This window comes from Drosophila eugracilis, unplaced genomic scaffold (assembly GCF_018153835.1).
Source record: "Drosophila eugracilis isolate 14026-0451.02 unplaced genomic scaffold, ASM1815383v1 contig_1414, whole genome shotgun sequence".
Lineage (NCBI taxonomy): Eukaryota > Metazoa > Arthropoda > Insecta > Diptera > Drosophilidae > Drosophila > Drosophila eugracilis.
In genome coordinates, this window is record NW_024572220.1 from 17,071 (window position 1) to 41,560 (window position 24,490).

Genomic DNA, 24,490 nt, shown 5'->3' on the forward strand with positions numbered 1-24,490 from the left:
GCAGTTTTGATAAGCATAAGAAAACACGCTCTACGAGGTATTACATTCCTTATTTGGGCCATTATTGGCCAAGTTATGAGCAAAACTCTGTAGGGTTTGGGGAAGCCGAAATTCGCATTTTCGATAAGGGGTACCATCATCAAAATTTTCGAAAAATGGCCCAAATTTGACATTTCAAACTGTGAATGCAGTTTTGATAAGCATAAGAAAACACGCTCTACGAGGTATAAAATTCTATATTTGGACCATTATTGGCCAAGTTATGAGCAAAACTCTGTAGGGTTTGGGGAAGCCGAAATTCGCATTTTCGATAAGGGGTACCATCATCAAAATTTTCGAAAAATGGCCCAAATTTGGCACTTCAAACTGTGAATGCAGTTTTGATAAGCATAAGAAAACACGCTCTACGAGGTATTACATTCCTTATTTGGGCCATTATTGGCCAAGTTATGAGCAAAACTACGTAAGGTTTGGGGAAGCCAAAATTCCCATTTTCGATAAGGGGTACCATCATCAAAATTTTCGAAAAATGGACCAAATTTGGCATTTCAAACTGTGAATGCAGTTTTGATAAGAATAAGAAAACATGCTCTACGAGGTATTACATTCCTTATTTGGGCCATTATTGGCCAAGTTATGAGCAACACACTGTACAGTTTGAAAGTACCAAAAATCGCATTTTCGATAAGGGATACCATCATCAAAATTTTCGACAAATGGCCCAAATTTGCCATTTCAAACTGTGAATGCAGTTTCGATAAGCATAAGAAAACATGCTCTACGAGGTATTACATTCCTTATTTGGGCCATTATTGGCCAAGTTATGAGCAAAGCTCTGTAGGGTTTGGGGAAGCCAAAATTCCCATTTTCGATAAAAATTTTCGAAAATTTTCATCAAAATTTTCGAAAAATGGCCCAAATTTGGCATTTCAAACTGTGAATGCAGTTTTGATAAGCATAAGAAAACACGCTCTACGAGGTATTACATTCCTTATTTGGGCCATTATTGGCCAAGTTATGAGCAACACACTGTACAGTTTGAAAGTACCAAAAATCGCATTTTCGATAAGGGATACCATCATCAAAATTTTCGAAAAATGGCCCAAATTTGACATTTCAAACTGTGAATGCAGTTTTGATAAGCATAAGAAAACACGCTCTACGAGGTATTACATTCCTTATTTGGCCCATTATTGGCCAAGTTATGAGCAAAACTACGTAAGGTTTGGGGAAGCCAAAATTCCCATTTTCGATAAGGGGTACCATCATCAAAATTTTCGAAAAATGGCCCAAATTTGGCATTTCAAACTGTGAATGCAGTTTTGATAAGCATAAGGAAATACGCTCTACGAGGTATTACATTCCTTATTTGGGCCATTATTGGCCAATTTATGCGCAAAACTGTGTAGGGTTTGGGGAAGCCAAAATTCGCATTTTCGATAAGGGGTACCATCATCAAAATTTTCGAAAAATGGCACAAATTTGGCATTTCAAACTGTGAATGCAGATTTGATAAGCATAAGGAAATACGCTCTACGAGGTATTACATTCGTTATTTTTGGGGAAGCCAAAATTCGCATTTTCAATAAGGGGTACCATCATCAAAATTTTCAAAAAATGACCCAAATTTGGCATTTCAAACTGTGAATGCAGTTTTGATAAGCATAAGAAAACACGCTCTACGAGGTATTACATTCCTTATTTGGGCGATTATTGGCCAAGTTATGAGCAAAACTCTGTAGGGTTTGGGGAAGCCAAAATTCGCATTTTCGATAAGGGGTACCATCATAAAAATTTTCGTAAAATGTTATTTGACATTTAATTTAAGTGATTATCGATCTTAATTAATTTTACACGGTTTGAGTAGCTTTAATTTTCAATAATAATGTTGTTTTTTTTAAGGTTTCAGGAGACAGCTATGTACAAAATTTCTTTCAAATTTTGGCCTTAAACAAAGATATCTTTAAGATATTTGTAGTACATCATACGTCATGACCTCTGAAAGTATTTCTTAAGAATGTCTTCTCTGTATTTTTAAGGCAATTTATAGATAAAACATAAACTTACAAAATGGACTAACCATATTTTCAGTCTATCTCAAATATGTATCTTTTTAGCCAAAGTATTTGTCAACCGAAAGTTTAATTGGCAGTGTGTTGCAAGGATGCCGTGCCCCAGGGGCCGAAAACCCGAGCCGGGTACCATTGGGCCCAAATTGACCCTTGTGCCAGAGTGCCACGGAGCATGGCTATGAGTGCCTCCGCTGCGACAGTCGTTGTCACAGATATTTGCAACATTTTGCATGTTGCCTTTGAGCGGATGCCGCTCACGTAGCGACCGCGTCACGATCCACTCTCACTCTCTCTCCCGCCAAATCTCTCTGTCTTTGTTTTAGCGGTCTACTCTCTCTCTCTGTCTCTATCTCTGGTTCCATGATATCGCCTTACCTTCGGCATTTTCCACGGGCAGCGCTCAGTTCGTGGGCGCATGCGCGCATGTGCAGTTCGAATTTTTTCCATCCACTCAACGATCGTTCGTCGGCGGCTTTTTTTGGATCAAGATCCAGTCGGAGATAATAATAATAAAAAATATATACATATCTGCATATCATATATATGTACAGCATCCCTGGCTTTTCGGTGATAAAAGTGAAATTTAGTGCGAAAGAAGTTGCCAAAAAGAAAAATCACAATCACATTTTTTGTTTTCGTTTTTGTTCGAGTGACGAGTGATCAGTTAAATCAAATCCCAAGCGAAATTCAAAGGAATTTCAGGTAGCCAGCGGGTTTACCTGGATCTCGCCGGTAAACAAGATCAATTAGTCGGCGGCGACGAGGAGAGTTCGACCTTCAAGGAGAAGGACCACAGTGATATATCACTTTTTGCTATTGTTATTGTTTTTATTCAGAAATGGTAAGTGTATGCCGAGAGAGTGGTAGAAAGAGAGAATGTAGAAGTAAACCGAGGCGAATTACCAAGAACTCTTCACACGGAACCACTAAGAATCGGGTTTACGATCGCAGGTCTCGTAGGTCAGGTTTTTAGCGAGGGAACCAGAGCGCTTCTCGCTCCCCGTTGAGCGGTGACTTTTAGAATTTTTTATGTTCATTTCTTTTATTTTTTATGGATGGAACGATGTACGATATTTGGGCTATACAATATGATCTTACAGCTCGTTATCACTTTCGATGGGGCGAAAGAAGACAATGGGGAAAGGGAAATCAGCACAGCACCTAGAAATTTCTGGGAATATCTATAAAATCCATTAGGTTTATTCGCTTATTTATGGGATGTAGCTTTGTGATTAAATACGAATATAAAGAGGTTCTATTGTTTGAATATTGGGTGGGGTTATGGTAAACTTGTATCTTGGTATCTTGGAATATCACACTTAATCGTCAAAAATGAAAGCAAATGAAAATCTGCAAAATATTAGACTTTTTAAAGTTTAATGAGTATTTAGTATATTTGGTTAAATTTTAGTTAAAAATTTTACACAGTTTTTTACACTGTTTAATTATGTTAAAAACTCAAGATGCAGTAAAGGAAGAAAAGGCTTTCAGCTATATAGATTATTTTCATTTTACTAAAAAATAATACAAAATTTCTACGCATAAAATGTATTATATATTTATTGAAGTAACATATTTAAGCCATGTATGCTGTTCTTAATTACTTTTTTGAGTTCTGCTAATGAGTTCTGCAATTATAAATATTTTCTTACTTCATTTTCATTTCGAGGTAGATGGTGAATAATAATTGTGGAATAATATTCAAATTAATACTAAAAACTTTTAAAGACTTATAGACTTATTATAAAATATTGTCAAAGAGGTAATGAAAATTTTTAAAAAATTGTATTTTATTATAAAATATTGTCAAAGAGGTAATGAAAATATTTAAAAAATAAATTAAGGATTATATTCACATTCGACAAATTGAAGATATTAGTCATTATATATTTATTTCAATTTATATATAATAGCTAATACTGAATAATATTCACATTACAAAAATATTACCAAAATAATTTTTAAATATTAGACAAACACTTTGGCATATTGCATAATACTTACTGGTGAAAGTTCGAAATATTAACAATTAGTAGAACAATCCCATATTTATTCCATGGCATTTGTCATAGTATATTTTATTTTTGGCAAAATATTTAATAAATATTTACTAAAATTGTTAACATAAAAGTAAGAATCTTTAAAAAATTTCTAAGAATAATTACATGATATTTTAGATCATTAGATATTATTCTACAATAATTATTTATTACATAATACAAAGTGGACAGCAAGGAAAATCCTTAAAAAATTACATAGAATAATTGTTAGGCAATAAAAATTACTACAATAATGGTTATTATATTTGATTACTATAACTTTCATCAGAAAGGGAAAAATCTTTAACAAATTTCATATAATAATTACATGGCAATATTCACATTCTTAGAAATTACTAAAAATATCACAAAACAAAATAATCTGTAAATAGAGAAAAATCATTAACAAAATCCTTATATTAATTACAGGACAATATTAGACATTACTTTACTGAATTTTAAACCTATAATAAAGACAACAATCTTCGACAAACTCCATAGAATAATTCACATTATAAGCCATTAGTCAATGACCATTATGATTTCCCTGAGTTAAGTCTGCAAATTGAACATTGATCGCAACAAAATGGCCAATTAATCAATCTGTTGGCTGTGATCTTTTTGGCCAGATCATTGAGTTGAGTTGCCAAATGGTTCGTGATGCGGGTGCTCCAATAAATTGGCAATTCATTGCCCATTGCCCTTTCCCATGGCCTCCCCCAGATCAGATTGAATCGGATCCAAGTGCTACGCCGAGGGGCAAGCATGATCATTACGCACCTTATCGTCCCATAAATTTGATGGATCTATTATGGGCCAATGGAACTCGGGCATGCCGATCACGGATTAGCCAGACGCGCTAAAGGGGGAAGAGTTCGATTGCGCAAGAAGAAACACAAAAAAAAAGAGCCAGAAAATATTATGGCCAAAGTGTATGTATTACACATGGCCAATTGGGTGGCTCGGTTCAGTTCAGTTCAGTTCAGTTCAGTTCAGTTCAGTACAGGTAACACGCGTAACAGGTGCGCCGAGTGCATTTCAATTGTAATTGTGGTGTTCGCATTGTAATTGAAATTGAAAATCGAAAGAGAGTGTTTCGCTTTTGTTTTCGTTATTTCCATTTAGGAGGTAGGAAACCACGCGAGATGCATGACGAATATGGACATTGTATATAACTATTATAGATATATAGGGTACTTGTGTATGCCACGTAATTGTAACATACCCGAATTTTGTGCAGAAATTGTATTGTCTTTAGGCATCCAAAATATATATATATGTATACGAGTATATTATATGGCTAGCACATCATAACGCATTGTACATACCAAAGAGTCCATGGCAATTCCCATTGTGTAATTGTTGAATTGCATTTTATGAGGCGGCACACAAACTCTTTATTCCTTGTGGATTACTATGTCTCTGGTTGATGGTTTATATTGTTATATTTTATGTCTATCATGGATCATAAAAACCAATAATCAGCCAGGCATACAGTGGCCAGTGACCAGTGAACCAATTTGGTCAACTGACAGGGTTAAGGTGTCAATGACTGACTAATGCCCATTATATAATCGCCTTCGATGATGGCACTTTAATTCACCGAAGCCAACTGTCAACGCTTTAAGTTGCATAGAAAGAAGAAATAGTTAGCGGGGCATGAAAAACGCCGTGGCGCTAATTCATATAATTGCTGAATTCACGGCAAGTGCATTTCAGTCCTAAAAAAAAAAAAAACACAGGAGATCCCATATAAAAAGTACGCAATCGTAAAACGCTTCAATTTGCACTCAACAAACCTCTAATTTTCCGGTCTGCCTTGTTTGGAGGGAAGTGTATTACATTTTAATTAATTATATAGCAAATTTGTTGATTAAGGGGTATTGATTGTAGTTGAAGGAGGGCAGGCCACACTAAATAGGTTTTTATGAATATTTAATTGATATTTTAAAGAGCCAGAAATATTTTTAAACAAGAACTATCTAAGATTGACGAAGCTTAATCTGGAAGATACGAAAAATATACTAACATGTATTATTACTCTCCCTTCCTTAAGCTAGGTTCTTTCTTACATTCCTTTCTTATATAAAAAACAAGATTTATATAAGCAGAAGTAGTTTAAAAGTTTTTCAATACCATTAAAAAATAAAATCCCTTAAAATCTATGATAACTTTTTCTTAATATTACAAAACTTCAATAATAAAATTCACAATTTTTAGCTTTCTTTTTCCGCCCAATCAGCTTAGCATTTTGCCAACTCACTTACTTCCCCTTTGATAGCCGGGAAAGTACATTTCTAATTCAATTCACAAAACGGAAGACAATAGAAATGGAAACATTTTATTATGCAAATTGCAATAAATTTGAAAAAAATTTCCATTTCCATTTTCCAAAGACAGATTTCCGATCTCAGGCCGCCCGCTAAATTGTATAATAGATGGACAAAAACGAGAGCAGTTATGCGGATTATGAGAAATATATATATATATATATACGAGATATATGATTAGCAGATTACGCATACGCCGTGTGTTACATGCACAGTAGGCCAATTAAGGCAATGGCTAGGCAATTAACGAGCCGAACCAAAAACAATATAATATCTGTCTCGACCATCGCTTTTGCAGCCACACTTAATTATAATTAAAATATTATCTCTTTCTGGGGCAGGGAAAAAATCTAAAAAAAAAAAGAAGCTAAAAAAAAAAAACTTGACTATAGGTTTGAATAATCAGTTGCAATTTCACTTCAATTTTAACGGCCCACGAAGAGTGTCAGATTATTTATGTGACACGGTCTCAGCCTCCGACTTTCATAATTGGGAAGCTGTCTCGGTTATAATTTTTTTCTTTCTCAGTTTTCTTGGGCCAGAAGATGGATTTTTCTTTCCCACAGCGTCTAGATTTCCCCCCGGGTTTGAGTGCCATTTGCAGAACTTGCATAACGAAAAGCGAGAAAACCAGTGAGAAAATGCACAGTTAAAAAATAATAAATAAATAAAGGGACGCGGCTAAAAGTCAAACACGACCTCTTTTTGGTTTTTTTTGTTTTTCCTCCAACTGACCAACGTAACTTAATTGGCGTCACTTAGGCCAGCGAACGATCTTAATTACAGCATGGACTAAGAAAAACACTCACACACAGGTGTGGGGGGGGTTGGGTCAGGTGCTCGACTTTTTATGACCTCCCCATGGCCCACCCTTCCCCCCCTCTCTCTCACTCTCTATCTCTCTAATAAAAAAGAAAAGAAAATAAAGAGCAAAGAAAACTCGCCCAACACGCAGTTGAAAAACAAAGGAAAATGCCTAGAAACAAAAGTGAACTTCAAGTCTAAGATAACAATGAGAGCAAAAGCAACAACAACCACTTTTACTTTTGTTTTCATTCGAGCTAGTTTTTTTTTATAAGTTTATTCCGCCGACTTCTTTCTTATTTCGGATTTTCAACAGCCAAGTTCAGCGTCGGCGTTGCACAGTGGTTGGAGTTCTGTGGGAAAGTGGGCTTTGTAAATTTATCAAAAATATTGTTTTAAGCCAAACTAAGATTAGAAGTGTATCTAAAATCTTTGTAAAAGTTATTTGGTTAAAATGCATGCTATAAGTAAGGTTTTTCTAGGAGCCAAATATGGCCTTATATAACTTTCTGGAATCTGTAACAGTTGATCATTGAAAATTTGTAAGATTACCACTTCAAGACATCTTACACCTGCCCCACTGTGGCTCAATTGCCCGCTAACCCACAAGGCAGGTCGCTGGAATACCGGCCATCTCCCCAGCTCCCCCAACCTCCACTACCTCCCCTCCTAGCCGGTGGATTCGTGCAAAAAGTAAAGTAAACGCCAAGCCGGTCGAGCGGGCGGTCCAAAAAGTCACAAAGCGGCGGGGATTGTGGGGCAGACCGGACCGGTTCTATGGGATGGGGTGGAGGGGTCTGATGGTTAAAAAAAAAGGTTTCCAGGCGGAGTCAAGCTCACGTTGTCACACGACAATTACACGCAAGTGTTGAGAGTGAAGCGGCACGCCCCCCTTTTCCCGCCGCCGTCGAAACGCGAAACTCGGAGCGCGTGTGAAAAGCGCATAATTTTTGGACGCGGACAAATTTTCACTTTTTTCCCGAGCATCTCCCCGGCGTTACAAGTTTTTCTCTTCTACTACGTTTGCTCGCTTTTCTTATTGTTCGAAATGATCACACAACGGAATCGGTGAAGAGATGGGGACTATATCTAACTTTATAAGAGGGATCGGGTTCGGACTCGGGTTAACCCTGTGGGTGAGTGGAGCCGACAATGGATGGATGGCAGCAATAAAGTCCACAATGCGCCGATTATGCTAGCAATCTTGGGAATCAACTATATTGTTGCTATTATTATTATTATTATTATAATGCCGGGTACCTATTTTGTTTTTTTTACTCCATTTCTTTAGGGGTTTCGGTAGATGTACATACAAACATATATCGTATATACCCACCTACCTACCTACATATATCACTTTGGCCAATTATGGCCTTGTCTTACCTTTTTGTATCTCTCTGTTTTTTGCCTACTTTATTGCCTGATTTAAGATCTGATTTGATAATTTATGAGTAATTTGTTAGCTGTCTTTCATGTTTAGCACTTATTTTTCGTGTTCCGTTATTTGGCAACGGAATACTGTTTAAAAAGTAATAGTAGTAGTACTAGTAGTATTAGTAGTAGTAATAGTAGTACTAATAGCACTTTTAGTAGTAGTAAAAGTAGTATTTTAGTATTTTTTATACTAAAAACCAGTTAATAGATTTCACTTTCATCCTTCCTTGTTTTGCTCGCCTATGTATTTACATTATAGCCGTGGGACATTGTGCGTAAGCCAGGGAGGCCAGAAAGTCAGAAAGTGGTAATTGATCCGATCAGACGAGCTAGACACCACAAATGCTCGCCTGCGGTCTTCCGGGACTCGAGGATTGCTATTTGGATTAAAGATTGGTTTAGCTATATACAAATATAATGAAAGATAACATAGATAGATCGAAAGATAGCTATTATGCAAAGTCGGTTACATCGAAGTGTTGCACTATAATCGATCGAGTCGAACGATCGACCATATAAGATAGCAAACAATGCACTAATTTGTTTATAATGACTGGTGAATGTGGAGCCATCGGGTTATGCGACAAATGCTGGGTGGAAACTTGTTAATTGCTCGCGTGCTGTCACAATTGCTGGCGATTCCGCATTGCGAGTCTATGGAACCATACAACCATCATAACCATAATCATCATCAACACCAGTAGTTGCGCATTGCTCATCGTACTATTATGTATGTCTAGCTTATAGAGTTGTACTATATGCACTAGCCATGACAGATATTTCGCAAATGTCTTTCGTCTCAAGATTCACTTCCACTTCCAAATCACATCCCATTCCAAAGTAAGCCCACCAAAAACTCGATCTCTGCAATCTCAGTTAAGCGTGGCAGGCAGGGGCAGCTAATCAAATTAGCCAGGCCCCATGAATTATCCACATTTGAGTGAATCTCTGGGGTCATGACAAGGCCAATGGCCAATGGCCACTTGGTCGAGGTGAGATTTATATTTCGGCAACGGAATCTCCATGTGCAATTTTCATGTCACACACAAGGTATAAAGTCATCATCATTTTTGCTAGACTAATGAATGGTTGCAAAGTGTCATCAAGGTGATTTATTGGTTGAAAATTTTACACTTTTATGATAATGAAAAAGAAAATTAGAAGAGTCTTAGGATTTAGGGGTTTACTAACCTGAACCACAAGATCTTGGAAAACTTTTTAAATGGATTATTAACAATTTAACAATCCTAATGTAACTTTGACATCAAAAAAGTAAAGAAAATCTATTTTGTTTACCCCAACTTCAAGGTTCCTAAACTGTTTTTGATGACTAAATAGGTTCGTACTACAAAACCATATCAATTTCCTGCCCAGCGTCAACAAAAACTAATCAGTCTAATATATATAACTTCGTATTATTCTCGTTCTATCTGCGATAGCATTCGTATAATATTCAACAGACACCTGTCGGCGCCATAGCAAATGCTGACTGCCAGCCAGATAAGTCCATTCATCAATAAAAGTCACTTCGAAAGTATTTGTAATTATAATTTGAGTTTGCAAGTAACAGAAGACTATATAAGCCTTAAGGTCGATAATAAAATATTGGTGAAATTATATATTCATTCATGTCATTCGGTTATTTCGTTCAGTTTGTCCCACATTTGTCGATGGTTGGATCATTTTTTATGCCGTTTTTTTTTTGCCATCTCATTTGGAAAAAGTTTTGTCGCCAAGAAGAGAGCCGAGATCTCCCCACCTGTTTCCAGGTCCAAGCAAATACCAACCACAACAGACATTTCCGCCACAGAAGAGCCCCGAGATGATGACTGGGCCAAAGTAAATAAGGAAAACGTTTTTCAATTGCCTGGAAATGTTAAGAAACTGTACGGCTGTCAGCGAAATGAAGCGAAAGTGATAGCCGCACGTTCAGAGCCAGATAAATGGATCGATAGTGGGCCAAGGCGTTACTTGGATAGTAGGGTGTCATGATCGGGGAGATTGGGTAAACAATAGAATTGCAGTGTGCAATCATGGCATTAGGATCTGTCTCAAATAATGTTGCACATGACAGTCAAGCATGTGTCAGGGTGCTACCACCAGTTTAAGTTAAGATAAAAGCAAATGTCTTAGACTTAGACTTGGAGATTAAGTCTTAGAGTATGATTGCAGAAAAGAAGAAAAGAAGCTTCATATATTTATAGGACTTACTCGATATAATCTGAAATCAAAGAATGATCAGCCTTATTCATAAAAAGGGGGATTATAAAACCATAAAGAGATAAGGAGACCAAATGACCGACATTAACTTTTGATGAAAACAAAGTATGCATAATTTCATTTCTTTCCTGGATTTTCCTGGCTAATCATATCTATTATCCAGTCTTTGGCTTGGAAACCCAATAAATTTGAATGCCTACTTTGATGGGGTCATTCCTGGGGGCATAGCTGCCATCTACGTATCCATATCCATATCCATCTGCATTTCCAACTAACGCCACGACCGTTGGCGGTTGACGACTTTGGGGCCCATAAAAAGGCATTTCTTGTTGCCATTACTTTGTTTTGTTTTTCTTTTTCATTTTTCCTGCCTCCCTGTGTTTTCTTTTCCTTTTTTTCTCTATTTTTTTTTTTTGCAACAATATTTCCAACGGCGCATGCGATATGAGTATATTTTCATAATTAATTTCTTTGGCTTTTGTTGTGCAGAAGTGAAATATTGCTAGCTGGTGTTGTTGTTGTTGTTGTTTGGAAAACCTAGTGCCGAGCTGTGACAGTTTTTGTTGTTGTTGTTGTTGTAGCTGTTGCTGTTGGGTTTTTCTTTAAGTTATTTTTTGTTTTATCCCCGCAATCACCCCGCCACACCAGTTTTATCGACAATTTCACTTTTGCGCAGCCGCAGAGGAGGAGCAGCAAAGAAGATGCAGCTGAAAAGCGGGAGGTCGGCCAGTCGGTCGGTCTCTCATATGCGATGACGAGCCAACAATTGCGGTTTGGTTATTTTGCCCCCAAAAAGATTCCCAAGCACATTGTTGGATCGCGTGCATTCGCCTCTTTTATTTTATTTTTTTTTTCCTTTTTTTTACTAGCAACATTTGCCATTTGTCAAACCCTATGGGCGCAATGGGCCTGAGTTTCCCATTTTTGCAATTTTTTCAAGTGCAAAGCCAAGGTTGCATGTGGCCAGAGATCCTCTCCGGCGGGAGTTGCTTTTATTATCGACACGAAACAAGTTTTTAGGGGCTCTGTCGTTCCATCGCCAGTTCCCAAGAGTTCCAAGAGAGTTCCGATACCAGATTCAGTGCCCAGACCCAGACTCTGTGAATGGGCTTGGAGAGTTCACTTGGCGAAAAGACTGCCCTTAGGCCTTCCAATTATATTAAATCTTTTGTTTATTTAAATCTTTGTGGTGATGTTTTCTTAATTTCTCCCTCGCTGAAGAGGTTTTCAGTGAGCTTTAAAGTGTTTGCTTTGATTTGCATATTTCCAAGTTCTTTTAGTTGATCAGCAGCTTAGTTTTCTATACATTTAACTGATTCAAATAGCTTAGTCTATATATTCTTATTAAGTCTATGTATTCTTATTAATACACAGTGTAATTAGTAAGTATATATTTTCCAAGTGTAAAATACGACTCCTCCATCCGTCAGCTGCTCGGTTGTTTGCCAACAGTTGCAGAATTTCACTTTCTTTTCAAATTGCGGCGACCTCGATTTATTGCCAACCCAGCGACATCGCCATGTGGACGAGGTGGATTCCACAGCGGAGTGGGTTTTGGGATTGAGTGGCTGTGGCAGTTGCTGTACCAGTGGCACTGGCTTTTGGTGGCATTAGTGAGGCCCCCGCGGATCTGCTTTTGTTTTGATGCCCCGTACCGTCGGCGGGCATAATTGAATTACGTTGAGTCGTCTTTGAGCTAAAATCCCAGCTTCTTCTTCTCGCTTCTTTCCTAGCATTGGCTGTACGTGGAAGTCTATGTATATCCCAAATAAGAGACGAGTCTGAATAAACACATAAAATAATAATAATTATGGGAAAGTGAACGCCCATTGTTAACTCTCGGCTGTCTCCGTTTTTGGCTGCTTATTGATAACTCACATTAATGAGAGCTAATTTTCACATAATTAGTTGGCCCAGCTCAATGGGGGACTGGGAAACGAGGTCTAGGGGTTGCTGGAGTTTTCCAATTTTGGATTAGGTCAAAAGTTGGAGAGGCTACCTAGAGAGAAACTAACTACAATGTCCGGAGACAAATTTTAACTATCAAATTTTAACTATTTAACTATTAAAAAGCAATAGCAATAAATTTAAGTAAGTCTTAAGGAATGGTAATATTATTAAAATATAAAAATAAAATAATAAATTCCATCTATGGATCTCCTAGTTCCCACACTTCTACATTTTACTTACGATTATCCAAAAGCTTCCCACAATTTCCCATATCATTTCGTTGAACTTCTGTTGACCTTGTGAGGGGGTGGCTCTGGCTCTGAGATGACCATCAATCGGATGCAGTCCAGCCAGCTGGCAATAAATCAGCGGATGAAAATTATGGCCATAAATAATGGCAAATTGTCGTTTAGAGATGCACATGAGCTGGGAAGGAAGTCATCATCAGAGATTTTACTTGTTTGATTTTTGGTTTTCTTTTTTTGTTTTTTATTGCGGTTGAATGTGTGCAAAAAGGAAGCTGAGGGGAAGAAGGAAGGGGAGATGGCCAGTAGCTGGTGGCCAATTGCTTTGGCTAATTATCAATTTGGACAAGTGACCACCGACCCAACCCGAAGCCTACTTGGAGAAAGTCCATATGGTGTGAGTGTCGATTTTCAAAAGAAAACACCCAAGGAAAATATACATAACTGAAATAGAATATTTTATTAGTATTAGAAATGTTGCTATTAAAACAGTTCATAAATCTTCAAAAATATTGTACATAAACATTGGCAGTAAACGAAAACCATTAATAATAAATTGCAAATTCCCCACTAAGCGAAATTTAAAAGCGGAAAAGTTTTCTTTTCATTTATGAACATCCATAAAGGAGTTCCCACTTACCACCTGATAATTGGGTCTTTATCTGTAGCCACTAAACATTTTATAACATAGTCACTTTGTTTTTGCGACAACTGCTGGAGTAATCAGTTCGTGGAAGCCTTTCCATTTCAATGCCATTATCACCGTTCGATAATCTGATATTAATTTGTTATTGTAAGTCCATATTTTATCGATTTCTTGGCAGCGGTTTTAAAAGTGTCATCGGTTTTTGTTTTCGTCTTGGAAAGTCTAGTTTAAAGTTATATTTATGTAACTGCTTACATAGGTAATATCTGGGAGAAATATCAAAAACTAAAAATTTTAAAATTGCCAACAAATAAAACTTAACTTAAGTAAAACTATTATTTTAATAAATACCAAATTGAGATATCTCTTAATAAAGCCAAATAGCGGTTAAAAATTGAAAGTTTTGGTCACATTTTGATAAATTTTAAAATTAGTAGGTGCTTAGTTTAGCTTGAGAAGTGTATATATTTAGCATTTCAACTTTTTATACAATTAATTTTCCAATTTTCCTAACTATTGGCGAGTTTTTCTTTCGACCTTGCCAATAAATTGGCTCATTTATTCGCTGGGATTTCTTGATTTGCCAAGTGTCAACTACAAAGTCCATGACAACTGAACCGGATTAGCTGCCTCGTCTGGTGGCACATCTTTCATCTCTGTCCGCAACCGGATCGCCTTGCTCTCTATAAATTTGGAGCGTTGGCGTCTGGTTGGGATTTATGACATGGAAAGTGAAATTTGGCGGCTAATTGGATTTACAATCTATCTCTTTCTCTCTCTCGGATTTTTTCAGGCTCACCATCGGCATTCGAGGCATCTAGGTCTTCTTACCTTGATATTGGCCTCATGCCTGACCATATCCACAACGCAGTCCTTGGAAAGATCAGGAAGATCGGCGTTGCCCGCTCAACCAGCAGATCATTTGGTGCCGCCACCCTTGCCCGTACCACAGAGACTATCCCATGCTAGTGCAGGAACACCAGCGGTTGCACCTTCCGCCCCTGCGCCGCCCATTCCAGAGCCTGGGTTCATGACTCGTGTGGCCAGATGGTTTGGCTTAGGTGGCGGTCAGTCGTCCAAGGATCAGCAACTGAGTGCCACCAACTCATTGAGCTATGCCTATCCCAAGCCAGTTCCCGGATTCGACGCAGGTGGCAAGCCCTGCAGTTTGTGCAACAAGTATCCCTGGGTTCCAATGGTGGGGCAGCAGCAACCACAGCCAAGTCAAGTTCATCCTCAACAGCTGAACAACCAGCTGCAGCATCATCATCAGCATACGCAACAGCTGCAAGTGCAGCAGCAGCAACTGCAGCATCTCCCGCAACAGCAGCAACTTGTCCCGCAACAACAGCCACTTGTCCCGCAGCAGCATACAACATGGCAGCTGCAACAACCGCTGGCTCAAGCTTCGCAGCAACGTCAGCGGGCGGTGCAATTCCGTCCCAGCCCCGGACAAAGTGTCTTTTTGCCTTTGGCAGTGCCACTGCCTCCGCTGTACAATGCCCAGCCATTCCGACCGGTGGTGCAACCGGTGGCCAAGGAGAATGCGGTGGCTCAGTCGGAGGTGAGACCAGTACCAGTTTCCCTACCGCTGCCAACACCCGCGCCACCTGCCAGCACCTCCAGTTTCGAGATCGTGCAGAGCCATCAGGTGACAGATTTTGTGACCTCCGTTGAATATCCAGCTACCTTTGTTCAGTCACATGCCATTGATCTTGGATCCACCAGCTCCTTGGACAATCACAGACCCACTCAGGACGTGGGAGCTGTAGAGCAGGAACAGCTGTCAGACATCAGTACGGTTCGCTATCAGTTGGAGGATTTGAGCAGTGGCCAAGTCCATCAGCATTTGCCAGCCTCTCAATTGCTTACGGAAATTGGACAGTTTGCGGAGACTACGACTCAGCCACCACCAGCGGATAACTATCCAGCGGCCTCGTCGCAACAGCAATTGCAGCATGAACAAGAGCAGGAACAGGAACAGGAGCAACCCTTCTACTATGCCGAGCAATTCCAAGACGAAACCAGCACACTGATCTATAGTACCACCACGGAGTTGCCCACTACCACTGTACCACCACCACCTCCCCATTCACCAGTTATTGAGCTAAATAATCACCTGGCGGCAGTGCAGCGTCCACATCATCCAAATTACCGACAGGGAATCGGAAGGGGCAGGGAAACGCCCAAAGGTCTGCTGGACTCGCCCATTAACCATGCCCCCTTGGCCGGAGCCGGTGGGCGGCCTTTCACCCGTGACCCCGCTGATCTTAGCTTCCGGCTGAGCCAGGTGTACACGCCCACGCAGCCACCAACGCCAACTTCCACTTATGGAGCCATCGATGCCAGTGGACAGTTTGCTGGAATGGCACCACCAAGTCCACAACAGGTGATAATACCCTACACTACCAAACAGCGACCACGCCCCTTCGAGAGCTGGACGCCTTTAAAACCACAGCACCAGCAGCATCAGCCACTGCATAACCATCAGAATCACCACAATCACCATAGCAATGACCTTGAAGAGGAGCCTCACGAGCAGCAGGAATCCAAGTTGGCCACAGCCACGGTCACGGCACCACCGAATTCGCGACGAACCACAAAATATCTAACCAAGATCTTGGCCTCCAATCTAAGGGAGTTGCTTAAGCGGGAAAGGGAAACAAAGAAGTTGCCTGGTCAAGGATTGGGTGTGGATATCACTCGGCTGCAGCAAAAAATCGATGGATGGACGGAGCAGGAATACAACTCGCTGTCGCACCGACCCAGCACGCCAACGATTCGTGGGAGATCCAAGCACATACCCTCTGAATATCTGACCACCACGACAACAACTCCTGCACCGATATCACAACGCCAATCGAAAACCACTCGGGGTGAGGGTTTTGAACTGGGTGGTGCTCCACCCACCGATGCCGGAGATCTGTCCACTTCTATCAACAATCTAGAGCAACTGCATCTGTTGGGCGAACGGGGATCGAAGGGTTTCCAGCCCATTGATGACAATCGCCTGCATTTCGATTACTACGATGCCCAGCATCGACTGAGATCCACTTCGGCCATGACCACCCATAGTCCCACTAGCACTACTACCACTGTGCCACCACCGACGACAACGACAGTGGTGGCACCACTCTATGTGCGCAGCACTCAGGCGCCCAAGGAGCTGTGGAAACAGGCCCAGGTGGCCATCCTGCCACAGACCAATGAGAAGGTGTATGTGGTCACGCCACAACCACGCCATCAGGAGCACCATCCAGCGGATCGTCATGAGGCTTCCGCCTCGGCGCCAAGGCCTGTTTACCAAACGCCAGCGCCACGGTTTCCACGGATGCGGCCTACTCCAGGTAAAAGGGGTGAGATCTTATAAGGGGGTGGTAATAATCATTTAGCCATTAATGAACAAACTTATATATATTTTCTTACCCACTTAGCTGGCGAAGTGAAGTCGGCCACGCCCACCAGTTCGTCGCAGCTGCGCAACTATACGCCGGATATCTTCGGGCTGATGGGACTTTCCTCCTATGTGCCCGCCGAGCCCGTGGAGATAATCGACGGAAATTCCAAAGTAAATCGCAACTCTCCCCGTCTAGACATGTAATCGAGCTTCTCTCTTGTCTCCCTGTCACCACACACACACATCAACCACCCACATTAATCAACCCACCGAACTGCACCACCATATACCACCATGTACCACCCACAAAACACACATCATACACCACAGGTCATCACGATTGTGACAGCGGCACCGACGGCGGCTGCACTTCAGCGATCCACGGCGAGGTCCACAATTTCACCGTCGCCCAGATAGAGGTCGGAGGTTAAGGTCAAGGCCGAAGAGGTCTAGCACCCCCATCCCATCCTGTTGTAATATATTTCCCAGCCCAAGCTGCCCCTCCAGGCCACTCCGATCGCCAGAAGGACCGAGGATTCAACGTAGATATAGGAGAGCAATGTCTTTGGAAGTGCTACGATAAGAGAGAGAGAGATCCGAACCCGAATCAAAGTTAGAGTATTTTCGCATTTGGTAGCTTTATAATCACATAGACGAGGACCATGGAGTATCCAAGGACAGAGAACCAAAGGAGTGGAGCTAACCCTAGTATATATATATTTGCAAAAGGATTTCTAATCACAATTCTTTTGTAGTGTTTTTTTTTTAATAGTAAACTCTGTGTTTGTTTTTTTGTTCTGGCTCTCTCCCTTTGTTAGTTGTAGTTCTATGTATAAATAATCTATTATATCTATTTCAATCTATCTGAAGCGTTGGTTGTCAGGCTGTTGACAACGTTTATAATCGATGTGCAACCAAAATTTAGCAAAAATTAACATAAACGAACGATCAAATAAAATAATAAAAATCAAAGTCATTTTAATGTACCTACTCTACCTTGTAAGTATGATTGAATTACAAATAAAATATCATTGGACTTTTAATGAAATGAAAAAGCAAGTATTTTGTAATAACTACTTAAATGTATATAAAAGTTTTCTGAATAAACTTTTCATTATTTATAGGAAACAGCTTTCAAGAAATATAAAATCCCTAAAAGCTAGCTATCAAAAACTGCAAAAAATTGAACTTAATGCAGCTTGGCACGCTTTTGGGCAGAGAGAATGGAAATAATATTGGGAGACATTTATTATACAAAATATTTACTTATTGCTAAACAAAAAAAAAGAGTTTTTCTATGCTACAATTTCTTTGATTTGGTTTACGCCAACTAGCGGCATTTTCAGCTGTTCACCAGTCTCTGCCTGCGATGGTGCCACCGAACAACGGCCTCCAGAGTCCAGGAAGTTGCCGCCACAAAGGACATCATGTTGAGGCAGTGCAGGGTAATCGCATAGTTGAAACGATCCCGCACCATGCCTGTTGAAAAAGCAAAAAAATTTTACAATATGTTCAAAAATATCATATCATATTTAAGCCAAAATCACTCACCAACAAATGGACCACAGGCCATGGTGAACAGTCCCGAAATCAGTAACTGTAACCCGGAGGCTCCTGGCAGGCGATTCAATGGCACATAACCAGGTATGATCAGTGGCCAAAAGATGGTGCGCACCCCCTTACACAGACCGATCCAGACAAAGCAGCCGAGGATTGTGCTGTAGGATCGCGTACAGGCCACCACCGTGCGACCCAAAGCGATTCCCACCACTCCGATGAGGAAGAAGACCCGATTGTCCCACGGTATCTTTTCGGTAAGAAAAGGTACTAAAAATCGCATGATTATGTCCATACTACCCAGCAGCGAAATCGCCAACGTTGCCTGGGGTATATCGAATCCAAAGTCGGCCAGGATAAAAGGTGTCAGTATAGAGAAGTTGAGTTCTCCAAAGTTAATTATAGTGAGTCCGGCCACCAAATTAACGAAGGTGAAATCCCGCAACAGGTCAAGATCGAAGAAGGTCACAACTTTGGCCAGGAAACTCATCTGTGGATTATGTATGGGAGCATTCATAGCTGCCGCTTCAGCTTCCTTCTCTTTCTGGTTATTGTTGTGCTCCTTTCGTTTTTCCGAACACCGACAACACAACTTGGCCTCCAAATTGGATTCCACTCGTTCCCGGCGAAAGTTATTGGGTCGCAGGAACTCATCTTTCTCGTTGTTCTGCTCTTCATTAATTCGACAATGTAGCCTTTGGGTTTGCTCTAGATCCTTGGAACTCGAAATTGTTCGAAATCCCAAACGGCCCGAGGTCAACGATAGCCGGGATCCGTACCAGCCATCATTGGCACGCGATAGCATTGGAGTTCCTGGTTCACAGATCTCGTAACCTGGTCGCTGGGCATCGTCGTCCTGGCACAGATATTGGCTGGAGAATATGCCGCCCGGTTCACGTTTCTGTTGCCAGGCACAATGAGCACATAACGTCTCCGCTTGCTGCTCCTCATCCGTCTGCTGTACCTCCAAGGGCTTCACATGGTAGCGAACCGGCTGATAGATCAGGGCACAAACAAACGAGTTCAGCGAGATGGCTGCAAAGAGCAGAGTGGTTCCCTGAACCCCAAAGATGCCCAACATAAAGGTCATCAGATACGGCAGGAAGATCGGACCAAGGCCTGTTATTGTCCACGAAAAGCCAGCGGCCCGACGACGTTTCTTTTGGAAATACGTGTTGATCGCTAATGAGGAGGCCGACACACTGATCCCCATGCCAAATCCTGCGGGTCAGAGGAAAGAGTTTATTAAGAATATGTCAATATGGGTATATAAAATATGATATATCTTTAATTATTTAAGAATTTATAAAAAACAAATCAATTCAATTTCAAGGACAGCCCTTGCCAAAGCGGGTTTACCGAGAAAATAGTAAAGTGTAAGGACCTTTTGGATTATATCTGATATCAAGCACGATTTGGGCATTGGTTTCCTCGGCAAGTAGGATTTCATCTATCCTTTCATCTATCCCGGATAAAAGATTTAAAGTGAAGTAAAACTTAAACTTTTTACAAAAAGGTAAAGAAATTCAAATTTCTATTGAAAGTCTAGTAATAGTATTTCTGTTTATAGAACTCAGGAGATTGGTACTCGCATTCGACATCTACTCGTATGTATCGTACGTAAGGTACTATTAACCCGAACAATGTAATGCATTGAAGTATATTTGATAAATAACAAAATATCCAAAAACCATAGAATACTCACCGAAGAGCAAGGCATAGGACACCATATAGCCCAGGAAGGTTTCACAAAAGGCGGTGAGGGCGATGCCGGTGAAGATCAGCAGGGAACCGGCCATTCCAACCTGCCGAAAGGTAAACCTTCTGAACATCGGTCCATTCAGTAAACCCGTACACGCCGATATGGCGGGATTTGTGTTGATAATCGCTGTGATCTGAGAACTAGACATCCCCAAATCGGTCAGACGGCCCCTAAACAGGAAGCCAAACTGTTGCAGGCAGGGATAAATGGAGAGCTGTGAAGAAAAGCTATTAGAAGAATTTGGAATTTGTTCTAAATTGATTTTTGCTATTCATAAGATGTATATTTTTAAACCCAAAAACGAATATAATTATAAAGGAATTTGATATTACAAAGACTAAAATTGAAAACAGTTTTCCAGCTAGGGGAACAGATGACCGTTGTGTTGGTCTTGTTAGGGATAAGGTTATGAAAATTTCATGTTAGAACTTAAGAAAATAAAGATTTGTTTGAAATATCAACTGAACAAATGTAGACGTTTGCTTTATTTGCAGCCTCTCATACAGTCTACAAATAAGAATTTAATGTTTTATATACTTGGACTTACATTAGAAATGCCAGCGGCGACGCAAACGAGCCACGCCCATCCCCCGTCGGGCGCCACAAAATCCTCACCAAGATCGCTCTTGTCATGCCTATTGTAGTATCGGCTACGTGTAACATTTTGCAGTGGTCTGGTTGTGTCCTGATAGACCTTCTTCTCCATCGCCAGCCCTTTGCTGAAACAGAAAAAAATATTTAAAAAATAAGAAATCCTGTATCCATCTCTGATTCGCATGTCTGCTCATGACCCTGACAATGGGGAAGTGATATGTTGGAAAATTCCATTGAAATCAGCTGCCAGGGTTCGTAAATGATTTACGGCAATTACTTGATCGCAAGACGTTAACGATCACTTGTCACAATTAACCGCATACGGGTTATGAAGATGCTTCTTCCCAGCGGGCATATCGTTGTCATAGTGTTGTTGCCAGCGGAACTGAAAGCCGGGTTCACGGCTATGGACTAACCAAAAGAAAAAAGAAAAAAAAAACGAAAATCTACGGATTTCTAGCATTCTGATGATCGCTCTGTAATCTGCAGCTTTCCTTATCAGTAGCGTCATGTGACAAATTTCGACCGAGAGACCCAGACCAAAGTTAGCGCGCAAATTTTTGAATCATGTTATTGTCCTCTATGCACATAGAAAAATATTAATTAAACTAAAATGTATCTTAATTGATGTCATAAAGAAAGGTTTTCAAATAATAAAAAATTCAAATAAAATATAAATAGTTTTATTTTATGAGTTTTTTTATAGTTTAATTAACTTTTCAGAAAAAAATATAATATTTTTTTGTGCGTGGAGCGTAAGGATGAAGTGCAGAGATTTCTAAGATCAACCCACGCCCAAGGTCAGTGGCGTCTGGTCCGTGAGAAGTCCACTTATCAGTAGTTCATTGCTATTTTATTTCGTAGTGCCCCCGATCGGATCTATGGGCAGGCATTGTCTCGGGATTCCAGCCGATTCCAGTTTCTAGGTGCGTTGGCGTGTGCAAATTCACATGATCGATGATGAAATGGGATGGAAAATGGAAAACAACTCAGACAGAAGGCAAAGACAATCAATTAGGAGAAAACATAACAATCTGATATTGATTGGTATTGAAATAATTCAAATAATTAACAAGAAATCAATATCAACTAACGAAACTATCGAGTAGATTAGAAAAGAAGTTAGGGAAATACAAGGGGACTTTTCATAGACACATGTTAGGCCAAAAAGGAAATTAAATCGATAATTATTATTGCTTTCGTCATTTTAATTTCGTTATGACACACAATTTAAGCTTCAAATCTTGTAATCACGAGACTTTTGATAACAAATTCCACTGATAGCGAAAAAAGGTCTGAACAACCAGTTAGGCTCTCCAGAAACTTAAAACAAATGACTTGCACTTAAAGAAGGGTTAAATTGAATTTGAAAAATATTTTTGTCTTGTGTTAATCAATTCAATTAGCATGTACAAAAACTTAATTAAAGATTGTATAGCCCTAGATTTAAAACTTAAATCTTAAAAAAGTAACTTCTAGGAAAGTTCTTACGAGTCGCTTAGTAATCTCTACCATAACGTAATGCATCATTAGGAGATTGAACCCTCACGTTCTGACAATCTAACAAATAGTTTGAAAGTGCATACTTTTTGAACTTTTGTTAATTATAGCACAGCTGCTTTAGCAACATTAGTATTTATTTACGTTGAAATTTCATTTTTGTGTTTGCTTAAAACTTACAAATATATGACATTTGCACGTTGCTCGTAACTCATGTGAGAATTTGTCTAAACTAAAATGACAGTAAAAACTAATATTGTAGACCATTTTCTATTTGCCAAAGTAAATATTTTTGTTTGACTTTAATTGAATATATATTTTATCCAATTGGTTAGGCATTCGATTTTAAAAACTTCCATCTACTTGAATCTTTTGCCAATAACCTCAGAATAGCTTAGCACTTCATTCACTCAAGTTGATTGAAAACAATTGGCACAACCAGTAGATACAGATCGAGATAAGTAAAGCCCGGTATGGATCCATCGATAAGGTGATAAGATTGCGATGACGAGCATGGTTACATGGCCATGGAGCTGGGTTCTTTTAACCGGCAACTGGAAGCCACATATTTCACTACCAGCTGTGCTTCCCAAATCGCTAAATCGATTAGGGTATTGACACTTTGACGCCTTTGACTAGTTTTGGCATACACTTAAAGAAATAAACAGGAATTATGTACAAAAAGAAGTTTTCTAAACTAAGAATTTGTGTACTACTAAAAGGAAGTTCGGAATAGATTTCCCAGAGAAACTAATATGTTTTTCTTTTCTTAAGAATTTCTCATATAATTTTGTAAAAAAAATTTTGTATCCAAGAATTTTATACACCTGAACTAGCAATACTGGCGATTATATTCAACTATCACCCAAATCTACACATCAAATTTACACATTCTTTTCGGCCACTTCCTGCCTATGTGTGCTTCTGAATTAAAAGATTAATCGGGAGGAAATTAGAAGGGGAAAATCAATCAGGTGTTTGCGAACATCTTGCTGATAGCAGGGCCAAGAAAAAAAAAAAACGTCGGATGAACTCGTGCGAGGTGTGTGATGGGAACGTGTCGCACCCACTAAATCCCATTCCATCCCGATTCCGATCCCAATCTCGCCAATTTACCTTTATTTCGTTATTCACTAATTCCGTATTCTGTATTCCCAATGGGATCCGTATAGTATCTCCTTGGCAAGCCCGCCAATTGGCAGCACAGCTCTTCCTGCGCCAGTAGTTTTCCGTTTTTAGTTTTTAGCTTTTATTTTTGGCGGTTGCTGTTATTTATTTTTATACACACTACAAGATGCACTCACACACAGTTCGTACCGACTAAAAGACTGACGACGACTTTCTGAATGGCCTGCATCTAATTGAGAAACTACAATGCGATCGATGGTCCAAGTTCAAGGTTACAGTTAGAGTTGGGTTCGAAGTTTCTCACTCCTTGAATTAACTATAGGTATATGTATATTGAGAGATCTATAAATCCTAGCTACGTCACATTTTTCGCGATGCTACTAACGATATGATCCCGAAAACTTTATTTCACAATAGCTCGACGTAATCGCGGTACTTCCATTGCCGCCAGCTGCGGAAATGAACTAAACCGAATCTGAACAGAACAGAATTGTTATGAGCTAGAAACAACAAACGCCGATGGGGAAGATCGGATCGACTAAAACGCCGCCAATCGATCGGCAACTACAACATCCCCACGTTAAATACCAGTGCCGAACGCTGTTGGTTAACAGTGCTGTTCGGCTTTCGAGATGAGGCAATAGTTTTAGCCACCCTCGAAATGGTTCTGTAGGTTCTTTTACACGCCACCCCAAAACTATTTCCAAACTTAACATCCGAAATTTTGGTTTATCTATGAATAGGAAGATAGATCTCTGGCGGGAAGCATATGTGAAAGCCTAAAAGTGGGCAACAAATTTGTGGCTTGGATA

General features: G+C 39.8%; 2 protein-coding genes across 4 annotated transcripts; one reads left to right on the top strand and one right to left on the bottom strand.

Moving 5' to 3' along the window:
• Positions 1-2,488: 2,488 nt before the first annotated feature.
• Positions 2,489-18,109, top strand: LOC108103777. 2 transcript variants are annotated; one of them, XM_017209405.2, is made up of 4 exons: positions 2,489-2,913; positions 14,534-17,096; positions 17,175-17,308; positions 17,468-18,109. In XM_017209405.2, exons 1-4 carry the CDS (start codon positions 2,911-2,913, stop codon positions 17,552-17,554), a joined length of 2,787 nt encoding a protein of 928 aa, XP_017064894.1. In that variant the 5' UTR covers positions 2,489-2,910; the 3' UTR covers positions 17,555-18,109. The 2 variants fall into 2 exon arrangements, with proteins under 2 accessions (XP_017064894.1, XP_017064895.2); XM_017209406.2 differs by lacking the exon at positions 2,489-2,913 and having other exon boundaries at positions 14,373-17,087.
• A 258-nt stretch (positions 18,110-18,367) lies between these two features.
• LOC108103778 (monocarboxylate transporter 9) lies at positions 18,368-24,213 on the bottom strand. Of its 2 annotated transcripts, XM_017209408.2 has the most exons (5): positions 23,667-24,213; positions 21,004-21,175; positions 20,400-20,670; positions 18,689-19,915; positions 18,368-18,616 (listed from the first exon to the last, which is right to left on the bottom strand). In XM_017209408.2, the coding sequence occupies exons 2-5, from the start codon at positions 21,160-21,162 to the stop codon at positions 18,480-18,482; spliced, it is 1,794 nt and encodes a 597-aa protein (XP_017064897.1). In that variant the 5' UTR covers positions 21,163-21,175; positions 23,667-24,213; the 3' UTR covers positions 18,368-18,479. The 2 variants fall into 2 exon arrangements, with proteins under 2 accessions (XP_017064897.1, XP_017064898.1); XM_017209409.1 differs by lacking the exon at positions 23,667-24,213 and having other exon boundaries at positions 20,400-20,683; positions 21,004-21,105.
• Between the last annotated feature and the right edge of the window lie 277 nt (positions 24,214-24,490).